The sequence below is a fragment of the Chinchilla lanigera genome, unplaced genomic scaffold (assembly GCF_000276665.1).
Source record: "Chinchilla lanigera isolate Chin_1 unplaced genomic scaffold, ChiLan1.0 scaffold00053, whole genome shotgun sequence".
In the NCBI taxonomy this organism is placed as follows: Eukaryota; Metazoa; Chordata; class Mammalia; order Rodentia; family Chinchillidae; genus Chinchilla; species Chinchilla lanigera.
Genome location: NW_004955454.1, coordinates 5,121,020 through 5,145,713, shown reverse-complemented (window position 1 = coordinate 5,145,713; position 24,694 = coordinate 5,121,020). Strand labels below are relative to the sequence as shown.

The window sequence follows — 24,694 nt, the reverse complement described above, 5'->3', positions numbered from 1 at the left end:
TGTCTGCCCGTCCCTGCTCCGGCAGGGCAGTGGCGGGTGGTCTGGGTCACAGAGCAGGCTCGGAGGGAGCAGGGCCTGCTGCCCGGAGTGCCCACCACGGACTGGAGATGGGGGGAGGCTGGCCTGTGAGGGCTGAGCTCTGAGTCACCTGCGGGGGCGGATGTGCAGCAGGCAACGTTATCTGCGGCTCAGAACCGACTGCCTTTCTCCCACCGCTGCAGGACACGGAGCCAGGGCAGGAGCCAACTGGCATGGTTGTGTTTATGGGGAGCCAGCGAGGCACAGTGAATTACTGGAAGCTGGGCCTGGCAGAAGGGTGTCAGGGATGCGGGTGGAGATCTGGGGGAATGACCCTGGCATGTCTGCCCCTGGGCACTTCCTGTGGCTGAGCCCCAGCCTGCCCTGCCCTGTTCCTGCCCCTTCATTCTCTTCTCAGGCTGCAGATGCCAACCAGGCAAAGGGAGAACGTGCTGCCCGCTACTTCCTTGGCCCTTGTCCACAGGCCTGCTGACTAGGTAGCTGGGTGCCAGCTCTTACTGCTTCCTGTCTGAGCATCCCCAGGGCACCCTGGCCACCCTTGGGCTAGCACTGGCAGCACCAGCAGCCACTAAGAGATTAAGTTTAGTCGATCTGGGAGGGCGTTGGATGAGGACCTCTGTGCACATCAGTGGAGACCAATCCTTGCCCGCTGACCACGCCCTCCAGCCAGCTTGGCTCAGGAATCTAGCCAATGGGCTCTGAGAAAAGAGAATCAATTCTCAGACAGAAATACCGTTGAATCCAGGCTTTCCATCCATGAGCAGTATGACTTGGGCGGACTGTTCATCCCATCTGTGCCTCAATTTTCTCACATCCGCCAGTCCTCTGAGTGTGTCGTCCCATTATGTATGCAATGTCCTGGACACAGTGCCTGACATCGGTTCTCTGATCAGAGACGAGCTCTGACATTCTCCTTTTCCTCTTCTCCTTCCTCCTGGTCACAGCCAGCACTATCATTACAGACACAGCTTTACTTTCCTGCTTTGCTCACTTCCGGGACTGACATCATTCCTCCGTCATTTCCTCCTCTGACCACCTGGAAGCTCCCTCGCACCAGTGCTCTTCCCCTCACACTGGCTCTGGGCCTGTGGTTCTCCCTGACGCTGGCTTCTGTGTCCCTTCTCTGTGCATCCTGCATGAGCCACACCAAAGCCAAGGGGCCCAGTCTGGTGAGGAAAGGAGAAAGGAAATCTTACCCCCAGCTGTCAGTCAACACCCACTTCAGAATCATGCACTGCTAGCTACCTATCGCCATCCCAACCACAACTGCATTCACGGAAACAGGCTCAGAGAATGGGGTTAACTGCTCTGTCGCCCGACTTCACCGTGCCCATGTTGGAAACCTGACTAAGACTTCTCTGTTCATAGTTTGAGAATATGTCTCTCTATTTTTTTTTTTTTTTTTTTCCGGTACCGGGGATCGAACTCACGACCTTGTGCTTGCTGGGGCAGGTGCTGTGCTGCTGAGCTAAACCTCCAGCCCCATGTCTCTATATTCATAACGCAAGAGTCCAGGCTCCTCAGTACTTTCTGTTGTTTAGAATACTTGGAAGGACAGTGAAGAAGGGTGTTTAGAAAGTCTGATGGCCCATACCCCCAAACTGATTCCAGGGTGGAGTGCTGGGGAGCAGTTCTGATGCCCTAGTAATTTTCATGAGCAAGTACAGGAATTCTTTCTGGGGCATCTGATTTCAGACCCGTGAAACCAAGAGGCTTCTTTGGAGCCACGTGACCTGGGCTCCGGCTTCCCAGGGTGCACAGAGGGAGAGCAGCAGGATTCAGAACAAGGCGATACGTCAGCAAGGGAAAGGGCCGAGGTCTTAGCCACTGAAGAGCAATTTAACCCAGCTAGACAAGGTGGGGACTGCGCGTGGCACTCTGGGGGCATCCATCAGTTGTTCAGAGGGTGTAACTCTGCAACTTCAGCGTGAGCAGAAATTAAGCACGAAGTAGCTCTGGGCACAAAGGTCCCCACCTCTTCGTGTTGGAGGCCCCTAGCCAGCCCTCTGCACTTCTGCCTTTCCTCTGTCCCTTGGTGCACTCCTCCAGTGCCACGCTTGGGGTGCCACCTATCTGCTGATGACTCTGAACCAGGACTTGAGGTTGGTGTGTCCAGCTGCCTACCTGACACCTCTACAGTATACAGACCATGCCAGCTGAGCGCTTGCTGCGCCTCATCCAAGCAGGCTCTGCCTCATCTCCCGCAACTCACACCAGCTCCGTCCTTCCATTGCTCGGCCAAAATCTCACAGCCATACTGAGCATCTGTCCTTCTCCCACACCCGCACTCAGAGCGCCAGGAAACACTGTTCTACTTTCAAAGAGATCCACAATCTGGCCACTTTTCACAATGAGCCTATTGCTACCACATTGTCCCACGCTCCTATCATCTCCCGCCTGGGTTACTCCATGTGCCTTCTAGATGGTCTTCTCATTCCCGCCCTTAACTCCTACAGATGGCCAGAGTGGCCTTTAGAACCCGAGTCACAGCGCGTGATGCCTCTGCTCCAACCCAATGGCACATTTATTCCCTTCTTGCTTGGAGTAAAATCCCAAGCCTGGTCCCTATCTCCCCTCAGAACCACTTCTTCTCTGCCTGCCTTGTTCAGTCTGTACTGGCTGCACCGGCCACCTCTCTGCCTAAAAGCTCCTCTCCCACGTTACCTGCCTGGATAACCCCTCACTTCCTTTACATCTTTGCTTTGTTCAAATACCACCTCCTTATAAAGCTCCATCTCATTTAAAATAGTGCTTGCTTTCTCTGAGCTGGCACTGTTCTTTTTCCCAGAACACTTATCTCCTAACATACTGTATGATCTCATTTTTTTTGGGTACTGGGAATCGAACTCAGGATCTTGCGCTTGCCAGGCAGGCACTTGTGCCACTGGGCTATATCCCCAGCCTGATCGCCTCATTTTCTTGCTGCTCACTGTCTGTTTATTCCTCTCTAGAATGTAAGCCCATGAGGGCAGGAACTTGTGTCTTGACCACCTGTGTATCCCAGGTACCTAAAACACTGCCCAACACATAGAAAGAGAGACCATACACACTGCGGAAGGACTGGATGGTGGCTCCTGAGATTGGTGGGGAAATTGGATTCCGGAGAAGGAAAGGCAGGGAGGACAGGAAGTCGAGCTTAAAAGTGGGAAATATTTGGAGGGATGTTTAGGATGAACGAGGCATCTGGTGAGGGGAGTGGGAGTTGATTCATCTAGGTTTAAAGAGTCAAAGGCAAAAGGTCACAAGCGGAAAAGCCCTCTTGGGTTCCACTGACGCTAAAAGGGTGGGCTCCTTCTGTATTTAGAACATGTGTCTGAGAATCCATGTGATGACAGCACCTCTAGCAAGCACTGCAACCCAGGGATGCAAGGTTTTCTGAAGGATCTCACACGACTGGGAAGAAAACCCTGGAGCTATCCATAAGCTGGTCCTAACACGAAGGCAGAAGCTTGAGGGTGGAGGGAGCGTTGTCCACGCAATTTGTCATCCATATTACGTGCTCCCCGAGTGCAGGACGCATCAGGGCCATGCGCTTGGTGAAAACCAACTGAGTCTCTGGTGCGGGCACTGAGTGGTCAGGGGCCCGTGCCTGCTCATGGCCACTCTCTCTGTGTCAGTCACATCTGGGAAACAATGGCTGTAATGTGTCTATTGGTGCTAAATTGCACTTAGACTAAAAAGACAAAGAATAGTCCAGGAATAAATGCTGGGCCTCTGGACAACCCGTCCGGCTCCTGATCACACTGTTGCCATCTTCTCCCCTCATAATTCTTCATGAGTCTTTAAACACTCAAGCTCCTCAACATGCGGAGAGAAGAGGGTCTCTGTGGGACCGAGGGAACGCGGGAGGAGAGGGAGCTGCTACAGAAGGCCAAGGCTGACAGATGATTTTTTTTACCCAGAAAAAAAAAAAAAATCCTGCTTTTATGGTCATGTGAAATACTCAGGACAGAAAGTAAAGTTCAAGTAAGTGCTAGCTGGTGGGAGCAGCCCGGAGGTGACGTGTGAGATTTGTATGCTTATCAAGTGCGCCATGGGGGAGGAACTCTGACCTATCTCAAGTTGAACCCACCATCCCAGGGGGCCTGGACTTCAGTTTTGCAGCCAGAGGGGTACTTAGTCGCTTCAGCATTTCCTTTAGCGTCAGTAACTTAGGGGTGAGATTGTTTTGCCTGTCAAATTCACGGGGTAGTTAGGCGTTAAATGAGATATACGCAAAAGCGAATTGTAAACAGAAAACCACTGTACAAACACAGGGGTCTGCTGGGGGGCTGGTTTCCGGCTCTTGTTTAGCTCTGCACCCTCCCACCCTACTCCCAACGTAGCCACTTGTCCTATAGAAATTTTATATCTTAGAATATGTGCGTGTGTGTGTGTGTGTGCCTGTGTGCATACGTACAGGATATGATTGAAAAGCATGGCGAATGTCTAAATTAATAGACACACTGCCGTCAATTACCCCCACTCCCTTGCTTTCAACATACTTAGCTGTCATTCCTGCCACTTTCTGAAGCAGTTCTGAGTCCTCTTGCATGAGGACATTAGTGCACTTTAGGGCCTTTTGGTGCACTGTCATGGCTGCCTCGATGTCCCAAACTGATTCAAAAAGTTTACCTATCACGGTCATGTTGACTTTGGGGAAGAGCCAGAAGTAGCACTGTGCTAGATACAGTGAATAAGGATGATGAGGACCGTGGGGATGCTTTTAGGGGCCTGCCTTTCTGTTGGATAGCACCGGGCAGGGGCTTTCACTTTGTAGAAATTTTTTGGGGGGATTAATGGCAATGTATCTTTTACTGTAATACATTTTCAAAATTTAAACACTGGCCGTGTATCTTAGTTATAATGTGTGCGCATGTGTGCATTTTCTTTGGAAACAGGAACTATCGGAGATAACACGGCAGGTGAGTGCTGCGGGCTTTACCAAGAGGTAAACAGCACAAAGGAGCCCCAGGACCACAAGGAGTCCTTTTTGCTGTCCTGGGCAGCAGCTTGCAGTCCTTTCTATGTTCCTCTGCCGTGGTTTTGGGGTCCCTCAGCTCAATCTCTGTGCCGATCTGTGCTGCTGGCTGCAGAAGGCGCAGCCCACCTGCACTGCCCACATGGTGCCGGCTGTGTACACCGCTGCAGGGCGTGAGCTCTAAACATAGACCTCTGGTTCTAAACTCATGAGCTGCAAGGGCACCAGGGATACAACTTAGGTTTATCCAGCCTTTGAAACTGGGAATCCATTCAGAAAGGGAGGAAGTCAGAATATTTGTAGGAAAACTATTTTTTTTTCAATGATCTTAGTCTTTATGGAAAAAGTCAAGGCAGAGTACACACACACACACACACACACACACACACACACACACACACACTCATGAGACAAAGACAACTCACAGTTCTTGGCAACAGAGGGGCAACTGAATCTGGGGCTGTAGGGTGAGCAGGGAGAGAAGGAGAGGCTGTGGGTGGGAATGTCTGGGAAGTGGACCTGCTCCCTTCCGAAATCTACTGCAGGAAGGGAGCAGACAGGGGCTTCTCAAGGAGGGGGTTCTGGCTGATAACTCATCAGTTCAACTACCCAGGACAGGGTAAGGGTGCATGGGGGAGATGCTTAGATCAAAATTCTAAAGCGTCTGTTCCGTGCTGTTATTCAATGGTTCAGTGCATCAAAGGTTTATGCAAACATTATCAGGTCTCTTAATTAAGGAAAAATAATGACAAAAATTAAACAACACATGTTAAAGACTAACTGCAAGAAGGCTTGCCTATAGATAAAGAGAGAAGATTTAAACATGCCAGGTAACAAAAGCCATGTGCAGGGACTGGTAGGAACTGTATAGGAGGAGGCAGCTCTTGGGAGGTGACGGCTGCAGAAGGCCTGTGTGCGGGGGCTGGGCTCTGTCTGAGGCCAGGGGGTGCCAGGGCAGGGCTGGGAACGGGGATGCTCAGTAGAGGAGGACCAGGCCGGTACACCAGTCCGTTCTCTGTGGTGGGCTCTTGCGGGAGTGAGGCATTCGCATGGAGCCTGCTTCCAACGCAACTGGGAGAGAGAGCCCAGGAGTTCTCAGTAGATTATCCAAGCACCTGGCTCTTTAGATTTCCTGGAGAAAAGGGTACAAGCAAGCACTGGAACATGACTGACTCTCCTCTCCCAAATGGCCTGGAGAGGGCTAGGCTCCCAGCACCGGCTGCTGATGTTAAACTGAAACAGCCCGTTCAACATGCAGATAGTCAGGTGGCCCTCGGGAGAAGGGAGGCTACGGCTGCCAACGCAGCAAAGTCCCAGCCTTTAGTAGGGGTGCTCTGCACGGAGGAGCGCCTTTCCAAGACGTTACAGGGATGGAAAGGCAAGAGGGGGAGAGGTGGTAGGCAGGTGAAAGTGGGGGTTAGAAGAGGTGTGAGTCCCAGCCCCTGCAGCTGCACAGTGTTGTAAAAAAAACCCTTCATTTTCTCACTCCATAATTCCCAGAGCTGCACCCTCCTATACAGTGTGAGTCATGCCAGGCTGATTATAAGGGAGAGAGAAAAAGATGCAGCAATCAACACTTAAAAGGAAAGGGAAGTCCTAATGCGTTCCGAAAGTTGAAACAAACAAACCAAAAAGAATGGAAAAAAAAAAAATTTCCAAACAAAGCAACCAAAAATCCTTTGAACCAATTTGAACAAACAAATAAGAAATGAAACGAAAAATCAGGAGGTGGGCAGGAGAAAATAAAAATGAAGGACAAAAATAAACAAGGGAGAGACAAATGGATGTTAGAGCAGGCACGGACAGTTAGGTCACAGACGCCATGTACTTACGTTTACCTCGGTGATTGCTATATCAACAATGCTACCCACAACAATCAAGGCGTCAAATGTATTCCATGCATCACAGAAATAGTGCTGCATGGGGGCAGAAAAGCCGAGAAAGAGAGAGAGAGAAGAGGGGGGGGAAAAAAACCAATAACAAAGGAGAAAAACAAAACAAAAGGGAAGAGGGAAAATGAAAAAAAAAAAAGGTATGAAAGAAAGGAGAGAAGAGAAAAAAATGAGAAAAGAAAGAGGTTACGTGGGCGTATTAAATACTCTCTTACCACTCTACAGTTCTGGCGGCTCAAACCTGGGCAACCTGGTTTTCGTAGGGTGGAGAGGCCTGACAAAAGCTGGGTTAGTTCCGAGGTGACGCGGGGTGGGGCCACCTGGGAGGGGGGCCGGGCGGCGCCTCCCGTTGCACCGCCTGCTCCCTCCGCTCAGCTCCGCGCTCTGGGGCCCAGTGCAGCCGGGCAGAGTTGGGACAAGCGGAAAAAAAGGAGGACAAACTCCCACTTTTTTTCCCCACAGGACGACGGCAGGTTCAATAAAAAGCATGACCGGAGGCAGGTAAAAAAGGAAATTAAAAAAAAAACAACCAAAAACATAAAAGAAGTAGAGAGAGTGAGAAAGAGAGAGGAACAGGGGAAGCGGAAGAGGTAGGAGGAGGAGGTTTCCTGGGGAGGGCAGAGTAATACTCACATTAGTCTCACTGAGAATGACATCAATTATGCTCCCAATCACGATGAGGAAGTCAAAAACATTCCAGGGATCACTAAAGTAACCCTACATAAGGGAGGGGCAAGCAGGACGGGGATTGAAAAGGATTATTAGACAGACAAGAACAGAGCAACGTCACCCTCAGAATCATTGTCCAGGCACCTCTGTGTCGTGCTGCTGGGAGTTCCATATGCCCTCGCTCTGCTCAGGAGCCTGGGAGCCCAGGAGGGAAGGGGCCAGCAGGGAAGCGCCAGCTCAAGCTCACTGTCCCACCTTCCCTTGGTTGCATGGTCTCCATCCTGCAGCTCCGTCCCAGCCCTCCTTCCTGCTTGGGTGGGGGCGGCAGGCCCTGCAAGTCACAGGGTCCCTTTAATCACCATCCCAGCGTATCCTGTACACCTCCAGTATGAACGGGAGCATCAGGGGGCCTGTGCCTCCTTACAGGTGCCAGGCCATGGTCCTATGGGTGATGCTGGGAATGGAAAAGGCCTTGAAAACTGCAATAATCAGTGTGGGCCAGGTGATCTGAGCTCAGTGTTAACTACAGGACCACTAGTGAGAACAGCACCTGTAGTACGCTAGGCTCTACGCAGATGGAAGCAGGCCAACCCCTGTTCCTACGCTGGATGTGCCTCAGCATCTCCAGGCCAGTTGTGTCCTGGCAAGGGCTTTCCTAACTGAAAGGAGACAGAGTTAAGGTCATTCTCAGTCTGACAGTGGCCTCTGTGGCTCTAGGTGGTGCAGTTGGCAGTGTCTTCTAAGCACCTCCTAGGGGTCTTTCCCCACCTCATCGTTTTGATAAGGGTCCCACTGAAATGCAAATGCCACCCAAAGTGAGTGACATTAGCAGAGACTTTCCTGGACACAGGCTTGATAGGAGTGGGCTGGGAAGGGGAACGGGGACGCTGGCTTCTTCAAAAGGAAATGAAGGCATAGAGCCCGAGGGAAGACTCTAGCACAGGGAGAGAAGACCAGTGTTCTGCTTCACCGACTTTTCCAGTCGATGTAGGTTTTATATACCATATTTGGAGAAGGCAAGGGATAATTTTTCCCAATTGCTTTTTTTTTACATACTTGGACACTGGCCAACCAAGGAACAGGGTCCAGCTGCCCCAGAGGGCCCTGGGATGCCTGGAGGGGCTGAGCTTTAGCAACAGCACATAGGGTTCTTGGGTCTGGCCCCTTTGCCTCCCTGGTAGGTGTGGGGCTGAGGGAGCTACAGTTCAGGAAACCCCAGCAATAAGACAGGCATGCTCCCCCGAGTGGGGCAGAAAGGACCTAGCACTAGAGAGTTTTATGAAAGGACGTTTGTCCCTTGTTTGGGGGCATTGTTCTGCAACGGGGACAAGATAGGGTTGCATTTGTTCCACAGAGCCAGCATTTCCCTGCTGTCTGAGCTCATGGAGCTGGGAATCCAGAGGCTGGTAAGGGAGCATGAAAGCAGAAAGTTTGCATCGAGAAGTTCTCAGGCCTCTCCTCAGCCACCTCGAAGGCTGCCAGCTCGTTATTTTTTACTAACAACAGCCAAGCCTGTGTCTATTTGCTCCTGGCTCTGTCCAGCCCCCTTAACCTCCCTCCTTCCCAGCCGTGCCCCCTTTGCAGAGGAACTGCAAGACAGGCTGCCTTAAGGCTGTTATTCTTAGAGCTGGAGGTCAGGCCGCCGGGGAAAGGGGCCTCTCGGTTCCCAGGCATTTCTGCCAAAAGCAAACAAAAGCCACCTTGGAGACTTTGGAAAGGCAGACTGCGGAACAGAGGTTGGCCAGGGCGTGGGTTAGGTGAGGGTCAGCCTGAAGTCACGGCCCTTTCTTTGGCTTCTCAGAGTATTTTTCTGAATGTGCCAGAGCCTTTGACTTCTCTTCCCTAGTTAAAGCTCATGTTCGGAGCAGGAGACAGGCAACTCCCTCCTGGGTTCTCAGATGTCATTCACAGGGCAAAAGAACACTGATTTGGAGGGCAGGGAGGTCAAGAGTGAAGGCTAGAAAGAAACGATACTCGTGGGTGTGTTTTAAAATTAGATTTTGAAAACTGCTGGGGACTATCTGTGGCTATGAATACCGTCTTTGTGGGCAGAGCTAGTGCAGAAGGGAAGCGGGAGGCGGGGAAGGAGAAGGGAGAGGCAGGCGCAGGAACAAGAGCAGACCCCAGGGACAGTCAGCGCCGACCTAGAAGATACGGTAACCAAACGTTATTGGGGTGCAGGTCAGGAGGAGGGGCGGAAGGGTGAGAGTCTCAGGGGCTGACAAAGGAGGGTGAGCTTCCATTCAGCAGAGAGACCTGGAACGAAAGGGGTGAGTGGGCCATGGTCTGCGACAGCTCTGAGAGCAGAGAGAGGGGAAAGAGGAAAGGCAGAATGGAGAGCAAAGGCGACACTTTGAAACCAGAGACACACATGGTAAGGCCCCAGGCGCGCACCAGGGAAGAGACTCTGTCCACCTCCAGGCTGTGCACCCTGCTCACCCTTCCTTGTGAATTTCTTTCTTTCCCCCTCTTTTTTTTTGGTGAGGTACTGCATGTAGAATCCAGGGTCGTCACATTGAGCTACATCTCCAGCCTTCTTTAATTTTGGAGACAGGGGCTAAGACTCTGAGCTACCCAGAGTTGGCTTGAACGTGTGATTCTCCTGCCCCAGAGTCATGATATTACAGGTATGTGCCACTATGCCTGGCTCTCTTGGATTTCTTTGTATGTGTGCAGACCGGAAGTAAGCACAAGACAGTCCTTTCCTCCCAGGCCGCAGCTGTCTCCCCACCCGGCTCCACACAGACTCCCATTGGCTTGGCCGGGTTAATGTGTTGTGCTTGCCCTCGCCCTTACTAGGCTGTGCTGCTGCAGCTTTTGGTTGAGGGCTGTGTTCAGTGACAGGATACCCGGTGACTCTCCACCGCCTGTAGAAACACCCATTGTTGCCAGGCTCCTGTGGGCCCAGCCCCGAGGAGCTCACACACAGCTGGATTGCAAGGTGAGGGAGCGCTGGGAGGGTGGACAGAGTCCCTTCAGGGGGCAGCTTTCCCCCTGCCCCGCCCACTCACGCACCCACCCACCTCACCATCCCGTCGTCCCATAGCCCATCAGTCCAAGCTGGACGTTAAAGATGCTTTGGGACCCGGTTTCCAGGTCTCCATTCCCTTGTCAGCCTCCCCCTCCCCCTATTTCAACAGCTGTTTCCTCCCACCAGCCCCACACCCACACCCAGACGCAAAGCCCATATCCATCATTTTGGGCAACAGGCTGTCCAAGGGCAACACCTGGCCAAAGCCTGACATGGGTGGGGCCTCGCAGGAAAGAACTTTGTTCTACCTCTCTGGAGAGCAAGAGTTTGATTCTCTCTCTCCTGTTCTTGCCTACCGCCTCGTTTGCTGGACACCATTGGTAATTGGAGTGTGTGGGGATAATAGTGAAGGGAGGGTGGGAAAAACTCAGACACTTATTTTTACAAAATCAGTGTAATGGTGGAGGAGTCAGGGCCGGGAAAAGGTTTTCCTGGCTCTCCTTGCAGTGGCAAACCAAACCTCTTAGTGTCCAGTTCCTCAGAGCCAGACAGGACAGGGCATCCCGAGGCGCAGGGTCAGCACAGCTGGAAGCCTTTTCTTTGCCATCCCTAAGTCCTTCAGACTGTGTGGGTTTCCCCTTTCGAGTCCCGGCCTCTGGGGAGGAGCTTAGAGGATGGGTCCCCATGCTGGCCATGCATGCGGTCACCAGGCTGATGAGCAGCCACTTCCCCAGCTAGGATCTGTTCTGCTGCTGCTAAACCTTCACGTGGTGACTGGTGGGCTGAGAAAATATAGCTCTACTTGATATTAACTTCAGCAAATCACCATTAGGCAGAAAAATGGCTGCCAATGCATCCTGGGATGACTTCACACGCACGAGCATTTTGGATTTTCTTCTCTTTTGGATTATCTGTTTTCTGGTTCAGTGCCATTACTGGGGCTAGACCAAGTTACAAGATGCAGGGTACTGGCTAAAAGCATGATCCTCTGGGGGCTACTGTGCCTCTTACTAGCAGGTAATTGTGTTAGTCAGCTTTCTGTTACTATGACAAAAATACTTATGATAACTTAATAAGGGAAGGGTTTATTTTGGGTCAAAGTTTTAGTCTGTGATTACTTGACTGCACTGCTTTGGGCCTGTGGTGAGACAGAAGACCCTGCTGAAGGAGGCTTGTTTACCTCATGGTATCTGGGAAGCAGAGAGAAGGACAGGAAGGGCTGGGGTCCTAATAGTCCCTCAAAGATGATCTAATTTTCTTCTGCTTGACCCCATCTCCTAAAGGTTCCACCACCTTTTCATAGTACCATGGGCTGGTGACACAAGTTAACACATGGGCCATAGCAGTAACCTTGAGCAAATAATGTAACCTCTCTATACCTCAGTTTTCTCATCTAGAAAATCAGATCAATCCTATAAGGCCAAGGTAAGGATTATATGAGATCATACATGACAAGCATGTAGAACTGTGCCTTATCTGAAGCTCTAGGTAAATATTAACCATGGCCATCATTGACTAGAGTTGATCTGCCTCCCTCCTAGTTAAGAAGGATTCCCACATTCAATTTTGGGAATGGGCCTGGGCAGAAGGACAAGCAGAGCCAAATGTCTGGAAGGAGGACAGAAAAAGTTGAAGATTCTGAAATCTTGAGCTCTCCTGTAGTCTGTCTCTCAGTTTTCTGCCCATCCTCTGGGTCACTAGTGTTAGGATGACCTTGAATAAAATCTGGCCAACACTACTGAGATTGGTGACAGTATGCAGGGTGGCACGGCTACATTCTGCTAATTCAGGCTCATAAAGACAGTGAACTTCCAGGTTCTTAGAAACCATCTTGGAAAGTGTGTTCTGACCAGGGATGGCATGGATAGGGCACTTGTTCTTTGGCTAGAAGGTGGAGACAGGGGAGGGCTGCCAGATGGGTGTGTCAGAGCAGAGAGCAGGGCTGCTGAAGAAGAGGTCATAGGCACATGCTTTGCCCTTGGATTCTGGATCCTTAGCTTCAGGCTCCTCATAGCCTTGCAACAGGTTGGTGGTAAGAAAGAAATCTACAAGTTGATCTACACACACTTTCAGTTCCAACCTAGGACTGTGTTATTTATTCCTCAGAATTTCAAGGTAAATATTTATTTCCCTGCCATTACTTATTTTCCTCTTCTCTTTTCCTTCCTGTCTGCATCCTTATCTACTTCAGATCGTCCAGCAAAGAGAAACACTTGCCCTGGCACCTGATGGGAAAGCTGACTGGAAGTCTGTCCAGATGCCCCTTGCTGCGGTTATTTCCTCTCTGACTTTCTCCCAGTCAGAGAGCTGGAGAAGGATGGAGCTGAGACCAGAGGTGGAGCTGCTGACACTGAGACAGACGGGGGTGTGGGGAGGACAGAGAGGGACAAGGAAGGGCTGAGCATAGGACTGGGAGGGAAACCTCAACAGCCAAGAACTGGAGAGGGCAGAGGTGTGCAGGAATTACAGCAGTCCTAGGAGAAGCAAAAGAGGCAGAAAGAAGGTACTGGCAGGAAAGGCACGCACTGTAGATCGGAAGAGGAGAAAAAGAGAAGAGGAAGGAGGAAAGAATACGTAGATGGTGGAAAGTGAAGAGAAAGACAGAGGGCAAGAGAAAAGCAGCCAATAGGAAGGGGAAGAAAATAAGAGAAACAGGAAAGCAGGCCGGGAGGGGCAGAGATGCAAAGTCGCCAGCGTTGGGCCCCAAGGACTACGAAGTGGTCCCGCAACTCGGATGGGAAGCAACACCCATCAGCATGGACCCGAGGATGCGGCTGAGGCCTCGTGCTGGAAGAGGCCTGGAATGAGGGGGCAAAGGGGATTTGTACTTGACCTAGGGCAGCAGTCCCCAGACGGCAGTGAAGACCCTGAACTCTCCTGGCTCCTGCGCTGTGGGACAGAGAGGATGAACGGAAGGCACCAGGCCGAGGCACTGAGCGCAGCTAGGGGGGCGTCACTGGTGGCGAAGCCACCATGTGTGTCTGTAAGAGCAGCGCCCATGGCACATCGCGGAACACAGTGGTAACTGACACCAAGCGGAGAGCATATGAATTGCATTACATCAGGATGCCATTGAGACGTCACGGCAATCACGAGAAGGAGAGGTGTCTAATAGGGAAGGCATCTCCGGAGCACACAGCTGCTCATGCCTTCGCCCAGGAGGCAGTGAGGACTTCTGCCTTCTTGGTCAGCTCCGTCCTATGACAGGTGAATTCAGAAGCACCTGGAGGAGCATCCAGTACAGATAGCTGAGGCCTGTGGGACTAGGGGGTGGGAAAAGCCAGGGAGCTGGGTCTTCGTCCTGGCAAAGGTGGCCCTGAGTGGGTGACCGCAGGTGCTCTCCTGGTTGTTGGAGGAAGGCACTTTTTGTGGGGGAGGGTGTTGGGGATGTAACCCAGAGAATCACAGATGCTAGGCAAGCAATCTACCACCAAGCCTCATCCCTGCCCCCTTGTCACAGGACACATTCAGCTCCCATTTTTTTCCTTTGGGATTAAGCTTTTTCCTTCCCTGGGAAAGTTTTGAAAGCCTTCCTTTTTTTTTTTTTTTTTTGGTTTTTCCCCCGGTACCGGAAATCGAACTCACGACCTTGCGCTTGCCAGGCAGGCGCTTTGCCGCTGAGCTAAATCCCCAGCCCCTGAAGGCCTTCATTTATTCATTTGCTCATTCATTCCTCTCAGCAGTACATCTGCATGCTTACTAGGAGCCTGGAACTGTGCAAGGCTGGGCCACACAGACCTACGTCAAAACTTGAAGTCTGTCAGTTTGCCTGCTGGAGCATAAGAAAGGAGGTTACAGGTTAAGCTTGTTTTGGGGGCCTTGGGAGGCTCTTTCTCTCTCTCAACTGTACTGTGCTAGTAGTTGCTTCTTGAGGCTCATGCTGGAATAAATGAGCTGATGTTTGCAAAGGCCTCCTCCCCGACTGTAGTGTTGGATGGATGCAACCCAGAGCAGGGCAAAGCAAGGCAGACGTGATGCCACCTACGCAGGTAGCTCAAGTTCAAATGCACTTTGGCTTCTGATCTTTAGAGAACCGGAGGAGGGGAGCAGGTAGCACCAGGAGGGAGTAGAACAAGGAGGAGCAACCGGAAGGAGCTTGGACCTGTTACAGCCTTCCCACTGGGCCAGTCCAGGTGACCAAGGGGCTGAGGGCAAATTTCAAACCTGGGTCAAACAAGACCTTCCCTACTTAGCCTGCTTTCACAGCCCCCACTGCCTTCCTGTCATCCTCTTGCTCCTTTCTCCACACCTCCCTGGACCTCATGGGCTGCTCCTCTGCAGAGGGACAGGTAGGACCCAACTGAAAAGCCAGCAACCTGCGTCTCTTTCATGAACAAGATGGGAATGAAATGACCCACTACCTTTGCTTCTCGGGATCAGCCTGAGTTGTGTACGTAAGTTAACTTAGCCTGAGCTTCCTCTCCTACAAAATGGGAATAATAATAGTACACACCCTCCAGGGTTGTGGGGATTCTGTGAGTTGGAACGTGGACAGTCCCTGCGGGGTCTGGTGCAAGGAAGTACTCAGTGCCTGCTGGGAGCTGCACTGCTGTCAGGACTGTGGATGCGGTTTGAGTCCTCTGTGGGAAACCCGTTTGTCAGGGCTTTGCTGGCTGCCTTTCAGCATGGTTGGCACCTCCTTCCCGCCCCTAAAACAGGCAGATCTGCTGCAAGTACAGGAAGTCAAGTAGCACCCTGGTTTGAGTGGGGTCAATGCCACAGTGCCCTGTCGACCTAGGAATCCCTCTTTTTCCCTCCCGGACCCTGTGTGCTTTACTTTCTTTCCCAGTGGCAGGGCCAGAGACAGCGAGCCACAGTGTACTTGCCTACCACGTTTTTTACACAACGTGAATAATTCTCCACATTAAATAATTAAATGTAATAGCCAATACTACCCTTCCCACACGAAGGCTTTAAGCAAGTCATATAATTATTTTTTATCATTCATGGCAACTCTAAAGCTCGCAAGCACCAGGCAGGAAAGAAATCTGTCACAATGTTAGAACGATTTGCAAATCCCTGGGTACCAGAGCAGCAGTGGGGATGCCCCTCCCCATAGCCCATTTGTGCCTGTCTGCCGCACACTGTGTGCCCCAGGTACCCCGTGGCATTCCACAAATAAATAATAATCAGGGTAATGCCAGCGCACTAATCAGCCACCGAGGAGCGGGCAGAGCTGCGCGGCACACTGTACCCTGTACACAGTGCGCGGGCTCGGTGCTGATGCTGGAGGCCAGAGGGGCGAGAGCGGCTGTGTTTCAAGCCTTGGGGTCTCGCTTCCTTCTCTGTCCCTTCTAAGTGACATGATGGTGGGAGACACTGCGGTTTCTATACAGTTTAGGCTAGGTAGGTTTCAACTCAAATCCAGCCGCGGCTGAATATTCATTCCCACCTGACTATTGAACCCTACCTACCCAAGGCGCAGTTCCGGCGTGGGAGAGCGCTGGCCTCTAGGGGGCGCTCTGGAGTTCAGCAAGAGCATCTCAGCGATTCCTGAAGGCAAACTGGTTTTTGGTATTCTGCGGGTGGGGATGGGGATGTTAAATGTCCTGCAATTTGGGGCAGCTCTGCCCAAGGAAGTGCAGGTGTTCTTTACAACTTGACACTTATATAAGTGCCGTGTGCAAATAAGGTTGGCCCTCTTCTTTTCTAAGTTAAAGCCAGCTTTTATCCTAAGGTCTCCTAGCTTTGCTCTTCTGTTGCCTTCTTTTTTTGTGAGTAGTGAGTTCTCACTTCTATTTTATTTATTTATTTATTTATTTATTTATTTATTTATTTATTTTTGGCTTTTTGAGACAGGGTCTTGCTATGCAGTTCAGGCTGGCCTTGAAATCACTTTGTAGCCCAGGCTGGTCTCAAACTCAGAATGATCCTCCTGCCTCAGCCTCCTGAGTGCTGGGATTACAGGTGTGCGCCACCATGCCCTGCTAGTTCTCACTTCTAAACATGACTTTTCCAGTTACATGATAGTTAAGGCACTCTCCTCGATATTATGTGTACAGATATGAGTTTTTTGTCCAGAAAATTAAGGAGGTATTATAAAGTATTTGTCACAAAAAGGGGCGGGGTTGGGTCCAGAAAGAAATGGAAGATTCCAGCCTAAAATGGTTTCTAAGTTTCCATACTATCTTTAAAGGGAAGTTTTCTTGCTTGTTCTGGAGGTTTTTAACTTTGGATTTTCCAAGTCAGTGAGGAAATATGAAGTCACACATTCCTCCGTACAAGTGCACACATCAGACCCCACACAGGGAGGGTCAGGGCCCTTAGTCAGACTCTCATCCTAACAGAAAGTGCTTCCTTCTTCTCTCTTGCTTGGTCTTCCTGGCTCTCAGCCTCCAGACCTTTCCATTCTCCAGCTTCTTTCTTCTTACGCTTTCCTGCTGACTCTGTCCATTAGAAAACTCCTCTTTCAGGAGGAGGAGGAGCAGGAGGAGGAGGAAGAGGAGGAGCAGGAGGAAGAGGAGGAGCACAAGGAGGAATAGGAGGAAGAGGAGGAGCAGGAGGAGGAGGAAGAAGAGGAGTAGGAGGAAGAGGAGGAGCAGGAGGAGGAGGAAGAAGAGGAGTAGTAGGAGGAGGAGGAGCAGGGGGAGGAGGAGTAGGAGGAGGAGCAGGAGGAGGAGCAGGAGGAGGTGGAGGAGCAGGAGGAGGAGCAGGGGGAGGAGGAAGAGGAGGAGCAGGAGGAGGAGGAAGAAGAGGAGCAGGAGCAGGAGGAGGAGGAGGAGGAGGAGCAGTTGGAGGAGGAGGAGCAGGAGCAGGGGGAGGAGGAACAGGAGGAGGAGGAGACTCTGGACAGCACACTTGGGGCTCTGCATCAGCAGAAGTACATCCGGGATGCTCCTCGACTCAACCCCAGCCACGCTGCCCATCTGAATTCCAGATGTGAACCACCTAAAGGACTTCTAAAACTTACTGTCTCCAGACTTCAAAAATTCACAGCACAGTCTGCCCACCCAGGGACGAGCCAGGAACCTTGGATCCATCCTTGATTCCTCTCCTTCATCCCCACATCCAGTGTGCCATCAGATAACGTCACAAAGGGCTGATCTCACTCCTCTCCTCTGTCACCTGTGTTTCCAGCAGGGCCCTAACAGCTCCTAGAGCCGCTACTTGAGAATGGTTTGCCTCTCCGTCCCTGCTGTCCTGTAAGGAGGGAAACTAACATTTGCTGAGGAGCTACTGAGTGCACAGCACCCACCCAGCCTGGTCACAGCTCTGGCTTCACTGGGGATGGACCGCAAAGTGTTTGGCACTTGAGTCACCTAAACTGGCATCATAGTCTCAGGACTGTCCTGAAGATTACTTGGGTTAATATTATTAAGGCACTTCTAGCAGCACAGGGTACATAATATACACGATATTAAGTGCTTATTAGAGATGAGCAACAACAGAAGCTGCACCTCCAATCTTGGAAGACTTTAGTTTCTGCAGCTGTGAAACAGGGACCATAGCACTTGTCTTACAAATTGAATGAGGCAAGCAAAGTACAACATAGCTCAGTGTTGGGTTCTTCACAATACTTAATATATATTACTTCCTTCCCTCCTTAGCATGCAAAGCCACTTAATCTAATGTATAGCAATTGAAACAATATGGGTTACTGTAAGTATTAGGGCTTTTAAAAAAAGCTGTCATATGAATACCAGGGAAAGCAGGAGGTTTTCTAGTAATGAATGAAATGGTAAATTGGGGAGAGCTAGCCACAGTTAGAGACATCTGCTCTTTAAAAATCAATTTGGGTAAGTCTTTGCTGGCAAGCATTCTCCATCCACCAGAATCTTCCCTCTTGGTGGGATCTGGGGCCAGTAGATGATTAAGCAAATGAAAAAATGTGAATTTTCTTTGTAAAAATCAAAGCTCCACCGAAATGTATGGCTAACTTAATGTTGTTGGAAGAAGGCAATTACTGGCCCTCGGTGCAATTACAGGAAGAGAGAAAGTCAGAGAAAGTAAATTTGAGCCAGCAATATCATTAGTAATACCTAGTAAAAACAAACAGAACTTTCTAGAAGATTCTCAACTTTAGAAAGAAGAAATGGACCAGGCTGCGTCCTTTTCTCCCAGTTGTTTTACTTTCCTCTTCCTTCTCCCTGTCTTTTACTGGGATCTAGAGCAAGAGTCCTGAAATTTCTCACAGCTGCTCATGGAAGCGCAGTACTGGTGCCTTTAATGGAATTCTGCACCAGGGCTCCTGTGAGCCAGCTCAGGGCCTTGGCGGAATCTGCCAGACTTCTCCTTATGCTGCCAGCCATGCATGCATGCTTGTCTTCCATGACTCTGTCTGACACAGTGGCAACATGTAGGAGCCTGTCCTTTGGTGTATCCTCTGCTGCTTCTCAAGGACAGAGGACATGTCTAATTACAGTCCAAACTGAGTCCCCGGCCTGAGTGAGAAAGCATGCCTGGCTTGTCGCTGGTGAATATGGTACATCTGCTCTTTGGTGTGGGCTTGAGTTGTCTGTTGGGGTGGCCCTCCCAGCTTCTGCACCTGCCAGGTGAATGCCAGGGTCCAGGGCCCTTTCCTGGGAGCAGCTCACGCTGGACTGCAGCACCTTCCCCAGTGCATGGACCCTCCACTTCAGAAGCCCCTCTGCATCTGCAGGGCACCGATGATCCTGAGGATGCACACCATGACATCTTCAAGTTGTATGAGGAGACCTAGTTGCCAAGGGCAAAGCAGCCATGGGCTATTTAAGGAAAGAAGCTTCTAGACGTGGACAGACCTGGCAGACTAGACTGAGAAAGTGGGATGCTGAGTATCTCTGCCAAGTGTCTGAGTGTCTCAAGTGCTTTCCATGAAGCTCCCTGCGCCCGACCTCCTCATTCCAGCCTTCTCCTGCCTGTGCGTGTGGGAGCTCCCTGCCAAACCCAGCTCTCAACCGTCCCTTTGACACAAGTCTAGTGAAAAGAAGTCCGCTGGCCATGACCCTTTCTGTCTTGGCCCTATCCTCAGAGTCTCCCTAAATATGCCTCCCCTCGGCATGGCCTGCGCCTACACAGGTCAGGGTCAACAATCATTCCCAAGAACAAAGCCATTTCTAAAAACAATTGAGTCTGAAGAGAGAAGGCTTCCCTGGAAGCCACTGGAAGCCAGAGGATCTCTGTGCCACGCAGGTATGCTTGCACGGAGGAAAAGATTGCCCCTGCACACTGGAACCCAAGGCCAGCAGCTCAGGTTCGTTCAAGAGCAGGTTGGCCCTGGCTTGAGAACTCCATGTGCTCATCACAAAGCGTACTGCTTGAGTGTCTCCTGGTTTTTCCTTCTCATAGCGCAGTCGTAAGGGATGTTAGTGAGACCATGGCCATAGCCAGCCCTGTGCCATGGAGAGTTGCCTCCAAAAGAGGGCATTTGACCTCCACAGCATCTCATCAACCAGGCCACTTGCTAGTTATGACTCTTCCCTTGCTCCCAGCCAGAAGAAGTCCACTGAGGGACTCCTCAGGACAACAAGCAGCGGACAGGAGAGCCAGGTTCCTTCTCAGGAGCCACCATGGCTCCCAATCTCACTTCTTTCTGTCTCTCTGCCTTCTAAGAAGCAGCCATTGCTTCACTGCCCTCATTTCCTCTTTCCTGAGAGATAGCAGGAGCTTTGAATATTCCCCCAGGGCAGAGCAAGGATGGTGGCTGCTGGGTAATTATCCTACTGTAAGCTGGTGCTCTGACAGTGCTGGCCGAGTCCTTTGTGTCTGGGGCTGGAACCAGAAGCCAACAGGGATGGTGGGGACTCCAGGCAAGCTGAGCTGGACAAACGACAGGGTGAGAAGATTCCCTTCCCCCTGGAAGTGCCATCAAGGCCACTAGGCAGTAAGTCTCTGGCCAACGACTGAGATGGAGAAGGAATGGTTCTGTACCCTGGGGAAAGGGTCAGTTAAGAAGCAGGTAATACATTAGGGACCTCAGGTCTCAGCATCACTGGAGCACTAAAATGCTAATCAGGAAAGCTACTCAGGATGCCAATGGGCTGGGGAAAAGAGTAGCTGGGTGCCCCAGGGCGACTCACAGTACTGGGCCCACAGGAACAAAATGAATTCAGACCACAGGGAGAGGCAGGAGCCCCTAACGTGCTCTCTCCTTCACTGGGACCAAGTCAGGAGCTGCGTGGGAGAGAATTTGTGCGAGAAGGCCCTGGCCTTTGCAGCTTCCAAGGACTGGGGAAACCCAGGGATGAAGGACGGATCTGACAGTCAAGAGAAAAGCTACCCTAGGGGATCCCAGGGCAGGAGCCTGCCTTCCCCCCACCCCGTCATAAGGGTTCCACGGCACATGAGTCAGTTCCTGGCAGAAAATCACCAGATGGAGACAGGGTGGGGAGGACGAGCTGGACCATCTGGCTTCAAGAAGCTCGAGCAGCTGGGCTGACAAAGCCTGGACGCAGATAGAGGCGAGCAAAGCCTGCGCTGTCACAGGAACACACGAGCCCAGAGCATACTGCCCAGCACAGCTATGGCCACATGCAGCTCCGTGGATGTAAATTTAAATTAATCGAGATGCATAAAATTTGAAAATCAGTTCCTCCATGCACTGCCCCCATGTCCAGGGCTCCACAGCTGCAGGAGGCCATGGCTGTACCCTAGGTGGTGCAGAGTGTGCTGTGAGACAGTTTGTGCTGGTCTGGAGGCTCTGTTTCATCCCTCTGGTCTGAATGCCTTTAGGTCCTAATACATCTTGCAACTTGAGAGTGAGCCCTGAGGCCTTCGGTGCTCTTACGCGAGAAAGTGGGACTGGAGCGGGAGTTGGGTGGGAGCAGCAATGAGTCTCCACTTTGGTCCCACTGTCCTCTCTGCTTGTCCCTTCTCAAGCTGGGAAAAAGGCAGAAGGCAGGCCAGAGCTCTGACCGGGGAGAGTGCCAGGTTCCAGTCCCCTCCGCACTGGCTCTGGGGAGGTACTAAGGGGCACTGTGTGCTCCCTGCTGGGCCATAGTCCAAGGAGATGCCTCCAGCCACGCAAAGGGATGCAGTAAATCTCAGAAAGAGCAGCTCCTGCTCTCACTCCTCCACCGCCTAGGTGGAGCCTAAGGGACCGTGTGTAGTCAGGATCCCCTCCCTGCAGACGTTTGGGCAAACTACTGCTCATGGGGGAGACCACCTTCTCCTGGGGCACAAGCCTGTAGCCCACTTCCAGGCTAGCGTCAACTCGGCTATTCCTCCTCTTGTTGCCTGTGCCAGACACTGTGAATAGCAATCCCAGGTCACTAAGTGACATCATCATCCCTTCTGGTCCCTAAATCTGTCACTGAGAGTAGAAGATCTGTAGCTGACACTGCTTCCTCTCCCAGGCCCCTGCACGCTCTGGCCACGGTGTTGTCAAAGCTGCCACTAAAGGCACAGACCTTGGCACCAGCCCAGCCTCACCCTATTGGTCCTAAAGGATCTGCTGTGTGACTCTTTACTCAACTGTCCTTCTCTCCTTGGGTAAAGTTCCCTTTCAAGTTTTACTTTTATTTTCTTTTGGAACCAAGAATCAAACTCAGGACCTCCCACTTGCCAGGCAGGTGCCGTACTGCTGAGCTATATCTCTGGCCCCGTCTGAAGTTTTAATTGGAATGAATGTATAGATCAACTTGAAGAGAAAGGACATCTTAAAAACACTGTGGTTTTGTTCGTGCTGGAGATTGAACTGAGCTGCATCCTCAGCCCTTTTCATTTTTTAATTCTGAGACAGGGTCTTACTACATTGCTAAGTTGCCAAGGCTGAGCTCAAACTTGTGATTCTTCTGCCTCAGCCTCCCAGAGTGCTGGGATTATAGGCAAGGACTATCTTAATATTAAGTTTTCTAATTTGTGGATATACCTCTCCAGTTACTAGTATTTCTTCCACTCCTCTTTATAAAGTTTGATAATTTTCTCTATAGGGATCTGAGCCATTTTTGTTAGGTTTATTCTTAAGCATTAGATGTATTTTCAGCGGTTAATGTAAAAAGTATGTTACAAACTTTTCTTCACATCTTGGCTGGTAAATTTTAGCTCACAATAGAAGGACAATCTGGCTATTTAGTTACCTTCTGACCATTAGAAACAAAACCTTTTCTTGCCGACCAGCTTAGTCCTGCCTAATCATACAGGGCCAGGTACCATCCAGGCAGCTCCAGGTAGTTGTCTCCTACCTGTAGGGAAGGGATTTGCTCTGGTTTGCTGCGATGTGTTCACAGCAGCACCACTTACAATTCACCCCACTCTTTGGACAATTCCAGACCCCTGAGGTTTTGTATGTGTGCTGGAAGGGTGAATTTGTGTGAGCTAGTGGATATTCACCCTTAGTTTTCATGTGACTTTTTGTGTGCACAGTGTGTGAATGTGAGGAGGTGGGCAGCTGGGTTGAGGGTAGGAATTCACTTGGTACATTCACTTTCCATGAGTGGTGTGGAGAGCAGACAGGATGGAAGAGTCAAAATGAAGAGTTTACCGTGAAGATAATGAGAGGAAGAAGCAGGCACACACGTGGACCAGCAGCCAGATCAGCTCAAGCGGTGACACCTTCAGATGTCCCTGGCTTTGATGCATGGCACCTGCCATGGTGAATGTTGAATGTCCCCCAAAGCCTCGTCCCCCAGGGTGGTGTTATTAAAAAGGAACCAGAAGTGGGGTTGAATGGCAGGACCTTAGTCACTGGGGCCGTGCACTTGAAGGGGACTGCAGGACAGCAGCCTGTCCTCTCTCTCTGCTTCCTGTGTACAGCATGGTGGTTTTGCTCATGTGTGCACTTTCCCCAAGACCTGCCACCACCTGCCACCCTCACCAGATCTGAGCCAATGCAGGCACCATGCCTTCCACCCTCCCAAACTGGAAGCTAAATAATCCTCTTTCTCTTTATAAGTTAGTTGCTTCAGACATTTCACAGTAGTAACATGAATCTGACGAATACACCCATCTTCTACCTCCTTGCTGCCCAGCTGTCCTTCTGCAGAGATGTTTAAAAGTACAAACTCACTACATATCAACAATCATGCCAGGGAAATAAAAAAATTCAGGCAAAAATCTTACTTAATGGTGAGATATAAAAGCTGTTTTTCAGGTCACAGTTAAAAAGTCACTGGTTCTTAGGCAAGATCCTGCTAGTTATTTGTACCTGAGCTTCAAGGGGCTTCTGGTTTGGTTTTCTGCCAGAAAACCCAAGGATGTTCTTCTTGAAATCTACTCTTTAGCAAGGGTCCAGTGTACCTGAGTTTCCTTATTCTTCTTTCCTACTGGCCAGCTTCCCTGGTCAGCCTTCGGCAGTGGCTTTTCCCTCTGCTGTCAGAGAGAAGATCCATTTTTCTTTCTCTTTACCCCACAGACTGGCCCTGGCATGTGTGAAATGCAAATGGCTCCAGGCTGGTTCTTGTGTCTCTAGAAACAATCTCTCACATTTTACCCCGCGTCCTTATGATAGAAAACCAGCACCTGAAGGAACTGGGGGCACCTTGTAGTTAGGCCGCCTTACCAGGCCAATTCCTAGGAATCTGTCCTGCTTCCATATTTTCATGACTCAGGTAGAGGTTCTCAGGCTGGGGCCCCTGTGGGTGTCAATGTCACGCACCCGCTAGGGCAGGCTACCCAATCCACTGCCTGCGCTCCTGAGACACAATTTAGGAAGCCCGTCACAGGGTTCGGCAGCCCGCTTCAGACAGCATCAGAAACACATCTGAGTCAACCACAGGGTGACTCAAGTCTTTGAAATACTGAAACAGGCTGTCTCCTGACACAGATGAACACAGTGCCAGTTTCCCTACGGAGAGGCTGTCATCTGACACCGAAACCTCACTCAGCGGCACTGCTGCCTTCTTGGCCTCCCTTGGGCACGCTCCTGTGGGTGGTGGACCTGTTGGTACCTCTAGATCCTGGAGCTTGGAAGAGTCCTACGTGTGGGCAGAGACACTGTGGGTGTCCATTGCGATTTGGTGGTCTTCCCTAGGCTGGGACACAATTTATCCCCTAAATGGACTTGGAAGGATGAACTATCAAAGGTATATTTATTTCCCTGGCAGAGGTAGGGAAATATCATTGTTATCACCAAATGATGTTTATTAGGAGTTTTGTTCTCTGAAAATTAGCGGAGGTCCCTAAACATTCTTTGAGTGAGAGAAAGAGTCCACCTCGTAAGGATATTGTCTATACTACCTTTTAAGTGCCCCAAAGGTTGATTCCCTCTTTCTGCAAACCTCGGCAGAGTAGTTGGCCTGGATGTTT

General features: G+C 50.8%; 1 protein-coding gene across 14 annotated transcripts in view; it reads right to left on the bottom strand.

The window, feature by feature from the left end:
* The window catches only part of Cacna1c (calcium channel, voltage-dependent, L type, alpha 1C subunit), a 625,400-nt gene that overhangs the window by 53,333 nt on the left and 547,373 nt on the right, over positions 1–24,694 (bottom strand). For 5 of the 14 annotated variants that reach the window (XM_013520119.1, XM_013520118.1, XM_013520122.1 and 2 more), the window contains exons 31-32: positions 7,525–7,608; positions 6,832–6,915 (exon numbers count right to left, since the gene is read on the bottom strand). In XM_013520119.1, the coding sequence (XP_013375573.1) occupies positions 6,832–6,915; positions 7,525–7,608 (168 nt within the window). The remainder of the gene's footprint in view (positions 1–6,831; positions 6,916–7,524; positions 7,609–24,694) is intronic. The other 9 variants (XM_013520128.1, XM_013520125.1, XM_013520126.1 and 6 more) reach the window with 4 other exon arrangements.